The following is a 6,000-nucleotide window of genomic DNA, read 5'->3' as shown; positions in this document are numbered from 1 at the left end:
GTGTTACCAATAAGCATCAGCCTAGGCACTGAAATAATACAGGAATGAAAAATCTGTCATTTTTCATCTAAATTAACAATGTTTAATCCTTAGGACATCAGAGGACGCCTGATAAACATTTTAAGTCTCATCTTTATAAATAGATCTACACTTTTTTTTCTATGCACGTGTATGGGTCTATCAGATGTATATTGCATGTAATACTAGGGGCAAGGTCAACATAAGACAATTCTAATACACTCTCTTACAGCAGCATCTTTTACCAGCCCAGTCTGAACGAGCTTGGGTTCCTCTAACCTTCGCTACAAAGGCAGCCAAAACTTTGATACAGCATTTGGCTTTAGCTACGTGTGTCTAAACAAGGGCATTTTATCATCGCAAGAATTTGTGGCCTGGAGTATATTAGTTTCTAGTGACACTGGCACTTTAGCAGTATTTTATAACACTCCAACAACCAAAAAACCCTACTTGAAGTGAAGATCTCATTTACATGTTTTCACTCTAACTCATTTCCTTTATTTAAACTCTATAGCAATGCCTTATTGACATATTCTCTTAAAAAATAAACCTAGAAGCAGTTAAAACTTCAGTCTGACAAAAAACTCTTGTACTTAACACACTTTTCCATTATGTTAAAGAATAGTTATGTGATTGCTTATGAGTTATATAGAGAAGGGGAAAAAAAAAAAGACTTTCAAAATGTGAAAATTTGGGGAGGGGTTGTCTGATTTTAGTTAGAAAAAGAAACCAAGGAAAAGTCTATAATCTCCTTTGTGTACTTTAATCAGGTCACTTAAGGGAAAAACATTATTTATTCCATCCAATGTTGTATGAATATAACACGGACTGTTTCAGTTGGCTCCACTGCACTTCAGTCATGCTTGACAAAATACAGTCCATAACTAGTGTCTATCATGGAAAGGCAAAAGAACAAACCCAGAAAACATGAAAAACAGCCCTTTTGTGAGGACAAGAGAACTGTAAGTGATCATACTGATACTCACTGTCAAAGTAACAGATCCCTGCATTTACTTTCCCAAAGCCCAAGACAACATATACCTTACATGGAAACCTGAAACTTATTGCTGTAATGATAGTGATAGCAAAATCCTACAAATCCTCAGCCAGCTACGAGAGGAACATGCGTTCTTCAGGGCCAAACATATCCAAGTGGAGTCTGGTCCAGGCTGCTGCTGTGTCAGGCAATGCACTGGAGGATGCTGCTCTGCTACCCACAGAAGCAAACAGGAGATCTTCTGACTGAAAGCACTACAAAGAATTTTGGGGTTTTTGAACCCGATTTAATACATTTGATGTTTGGTAAAAGGAAAAAGCTCACCCCACTCCCCCTAAAAAACCCAGACCATACAAATAATAAAATCAGCATAAAAATCATAGCATTGAATAAAAATTATTGAATTATGACTGAATTTATAGCATAAAATTGTTGAGCAGCTCTGCTCTGGAGACAGGCTGAGAGAGCCGGGCTTGTTCAGCCTGGAGAAGAGAAGGCTCCCAAAACCAAACCAACAGAAACCCAATCCAAACCCCAACTGTACCAAATCTCCTACATGTCATTGGCTTGCACTTATTTTTTGGAGCCATGCACAAATATTAGGCTGTTACTGTGCCCTGGGCCTGAGGATAAGCCAACTAAATGGGACATGGAAAACCATGGGATATGGCAAGAGAAATGGCTGAACTTGACGGATAACGTGGGGGAATTATGCAAGAAAAGGCTGAACATCATCAGAGGCAAGTATTGGGGATGCAGAGTCTTGAAATGCCAACAATGCCAAGGTAATGGCAACCCAACTGCCATATGAAGCTGAGATTATCTAGATAATGTATGAGAAATACAACATTTTCGGTAGTGCCCTTGACAGCTGGAGCAGAACAACAAACCACATCTGTCAGTTTGGACCACACCACACCGGCCAAACCTGTGAGGAGGACCCACTGTTATCCTTGGCTAACAGGAAAGCACCCAGGGGAACAGACAGATCATCCCCGTAGCAGGATACATGTCCCAGGCCTGACAGCATCAGCAGGTAACCATTGCTTCCTAACAGTCTTTAGAAGTGTCTTTCAAATGAGCAGTATATTTAGAAGGCCTGCTTATGTTCAGAGATTAGCTATTTAGAGGACTGCTGTTCCTATAAACACTTGTTAAAACTTGTATTCACAGAGGACCTTGAACCATCTTGGCAAGCTAGCATACACAGTACAGATGACAGTTATTGATAGGGAAAGTATCAAAGTAGCTGAAGAACACATTATATTTATCCACGCTTGCACATTGCTTCAGAGGATCACAACTTACATGCCAAAATGACCAGACAGGCATTATTTAAAAGAACAAAAATATATAATCTTAAACTTCTACAAAGCAAAATTCCCTACTGCCTATATTCCAACAGCAGCTTTTCAACTCTCCACATGTCTGTTTCACAGGTTGTGAACACTTGAGAACTTGAAGGTCTCCACTGACTGCTCATGGTTCAAGGTACTCGAATAGCTCTTCTCACTTCAGCCTGGAATTCATCCTTTCAGCTAAGGATGTCTCGAGCTGGAATAAGAATCGGTGGATCCTTTCAAAAGAAAATCATACCAAAGAGGTTCCAAAATTATACAGTAAATAAATTTTATTCCATCTCAGCTCTTGTCAGATTAGTGCTGTCAACAGTCACAGATCAGCATATGATACAGTTATGTATTAACTATTTACAATTTACAGGAACATACTTTTTTCTCCAGAAAATATAAGTACAAAAGCTAGGAGTAAACAAATGAGGTACTGCAAGTTGGATTTATTGTAGGCAAAAGCATATAGAAGTGATCCTTAGCTAACAATCATAAGATCAAATCGGGAGAGAGTAGTCATCAAGTGTGCCTAGTTCATCAGGAAAATCACCTCAACCACTACCTATCCAAAAGTGTATTGCACAGTTCATTCAAAAATTAAAAAAATAAATAGAAGAAACAAACCATTTATTTTAACTCTTAAAAAACACCCCGTAAAGCCTGTATAGAGATACAGTAGTGGGCAGTTCCTTCCTAGGATAAAGTCTTTTCTCTCCTTTAAAAAAATAACCTTTAACACAAAATAGAAGACAGTGTTCAATAGAAGAGAAAAAAAAGAGTCATCACCAGATAACCCCTGATTAGCCTTTCTCTTCAAGGCAGTTTTAACCATATTCATGGTCCAAAGGTGGTGCTGAGTTTTGGTTCTTGCTATTCCATTTGTGACCTTGAATAATAGCTTTTCTTCTCATCCCTTCTCAAGGGACAACAACAGAGATATGAACATATTTCTAAGCAGCAGTGTCATGAGAGATTCTCATCACAATTTCTTCAATACGGTCGTCGCCATGACTGGAAGAATGGAAAGTTAAAACAAGTGTTACATTATTGAAAGCAGCTTAGAAGCACTTAATACTAAAATAATAATGACATTGTTTATTGACAGGAATAGGAGACGGAAGAACTTCACATAAATCAAACTGCCAGATTAACTAATTTCAAGTAATTCCATTCCAGTAGCTGCAAAACAGTTGAGAAATTGCTGCATCTTAATCCAATCCAAGTTGTCCTCTCTGCATAAGGCCTATCATCAAAATTAAAACGATGAAATAAAATTTGGGGGCTAGCAGAAAGGCTCCTCTATTAGGAAAAGAATGATTGCTTTCATAACGAAGTCAGCATCATCTTAACCTCTAAGTTTTATACATGCAAGAATATTATCCCATTTGCTGGCTATCTACTGACAGAAGCCACAAAAATACTTGAGATAAAGTAATAAACTACAGTTCAAAGATGAGGTCTGAACAGTTTCAATACATATCAGTACTAACAGATAATTGCTGCCATCAAGGTCAAAACCAAGCCCCTCTGTGATATACTTCAAATAGAGCTGAGAATGCCTCAACTTGTTATATACCAGTATCACAGACAGCACGATGAGAGTTTAAGTTTCAAACGTGCTTTCTGCAACAGTGTTGTAAACAGCTCTGTCCTATCATTACCAACAATTCAATTACTTTCAAGAGAGGGCTAGAAAAAACAGTTGATTTTCTCAAGAAGTGATCAAGGCCAGGAGGAGGCAGACAGTCAGAACTCTATTGCAATTTAAGTGCAATGAAGTGCATCCACTATCATATTGAAAGGTTTAAAAGAATGCAAACTGAAGTGGAAACCATGACTGTTTGCTAAGATGAATAGATTTTTCCCTTTGAAAAAGATATTATTTTGTACTGAAGACTCTATTTGCATGACTGCAATGGAGGGGTATAGCCCATCAACTGCATTGTGGTAACTGGCATGGAAACAGGCAGAGTTAATCCATTTTGCTCCGGCAGCATTGCAGGCCAAGCTCTGCGTTTCAGCTGACAGATAGTGATAGCTTCACACGCACTGAATCAGTTCCTGGCAACTTTGCAAAGCTTTCCAGTTGCAAAGGAGGAAAAGTTGGGCTGACTGTATGGAATTCATCTGCAGAGTTTATTAAATATTGTACACCACTAATGACTCAAATTATAGCCTTGCCAGGCAGTGCAGAAAGTTTTACCTGTGTACTTCCATTTCCTTTCCACTCCTCTCTCAACTGCTATTGCTGTGTGCTTTTTTGGCTTGGCAGGGTTGATGCAACCTGCATCTTTAGGCCTAAACCAGCTGTTGTCTTCCTGTAAAGCTACAATCAGTGTTGCAGATTCATAATGAATGTAGCTTAATAAAACTTGAAGAAATGCACGATAAACTGAGAGCATAAAGCTCCCCAAATTGTTCTCCCTAATCTTTCTGCTCTAGCTTCTCTTGATGCCAGGCCAAAGCTCTGATTCAGAAAGGTACTGATGTTTAAATGAAATCATGTCCCAATTCCTCTAGAGAGCATACTTCACCACTCTCTTTTAAAATAATCTATTGTCATGTCTATAAGATGTAATAATTCATTTCAAGCAGTACAGTGCATGTCTCCCATAAATCTGACTTATTTGCCTATCCAAAAAAGGAGCTCAGAAAGTGAATAAAGACAAAATAAAGCCAAGTGCAATAAAATTCAATATTACATATTAATTGATTTAAAAATCTGATTTTTCTTATACAACTGAGATTTCTATAGCTCAATCAGCATTTAAAGTTATGCTTATAACTCAGAAAGATTAGTTCTGAATCAATATTTACCATTTTTAGACTTGGCTTTGTAAAGCAAAACATGATTAAGAATAGAATAAAGTTTGGCATACACATAGAGAACAGAAAATTTGATTTTTTTAAACAAACAAAAGCAGACAAGAAACAAAAGCAGAAGAACGATTAATCTCATGCCACAGGTTTCATCTTTAACTAAAACAAGTATGTATTAATTAGGCTTCACTCACCCACATGCTAACTAAGCACAGACTGATGGCATTTTCAGAAGATACCACTGCGAGGTGAGGCAAACTACAAAGCCAGGAAGAAAACAGCTTATTTACTACTTTGTTAATCATGTAGATAAGAAGTCTATGGACATCTGCTCCTTAGGATGAGATTGTTGCAGTTAGATCATAATAACTGTGCAGTAAAAGCTAGATTAGGTAAGGAGACACATTGATCTAACATATGTTTATTGACCCAGGAGTTTGTTAGAAGTTTTCAGAAACCTGTTAAATATAAGCCCACTAAGAGGGAAAATAATTACTCACAGATACTTAGTATTACACACACTTACTCTTTTCCAGTAGTACATTTAATTAGTAATTACACATTAAAATTACTTATAGATGTTTCGTCTATATGCTAAAACACAGAAACAACCAAGCTTTATGTTAAAAATGCACATATATGTTGTAGTTCAGAACACTACTGCTCATGAGATATAAATACTGGATATTTACAAATACCAATATTAAGTGTATTTGTTCTGTTGTATCCACAGCTATCAGAAACATGGCTTAACCAATGATGAGAAATACTAGTTAAGAAAACATGCTTTTTCCTCACTTTCACTATAAACTCAAA

General features: G+C 37.2%; 1 protein-coding gene across 1 annotated transcript in view; it reads right to left on the bottom strand.

Moving 5' to 3' along the window:
* Window positions 1–2,619: 2,619 nt before the first annotated feature.
* The window catches only part of GOLGA4 (golgin A4), a 55,484-nt gene continuing 52,103 nt past the window's right edge, over window positions 2,620–6,000 (bottom strand). Inside the window, exon 25 of the mRNA XM_030481074.1 lies at window positions 2,620–3,375. Within this exon, the coding sequence (XP_030336934.1) occupies window positions 3,355–3,375 (21 nt within the window). The 3' untranslated portion in view covers window positions 2,620–3,354. The remainder of the gene's footprint in view (window positions 3,376–6,000) is intronic.

The sequence above is a fragment of the Strigops habroptila genome, chromosome 1 (assembly GCF_004027225.2).
Source record: "Strigops habroptila isolate Jane chromosome 1, bStrHab1.2.pri, whole genome shotgun sequence".
Classification (NCBI taxonomy): Eukaryota; Metazoa; Chordata; class Aves; order Psittaciformes; family Psittacidae; genus Strigops; species Strigops habroptila.
Note: the sequence above shows the minus strand (reverse complement) of the source record. Positions and strands in the feature narration are given on the sequence as shown.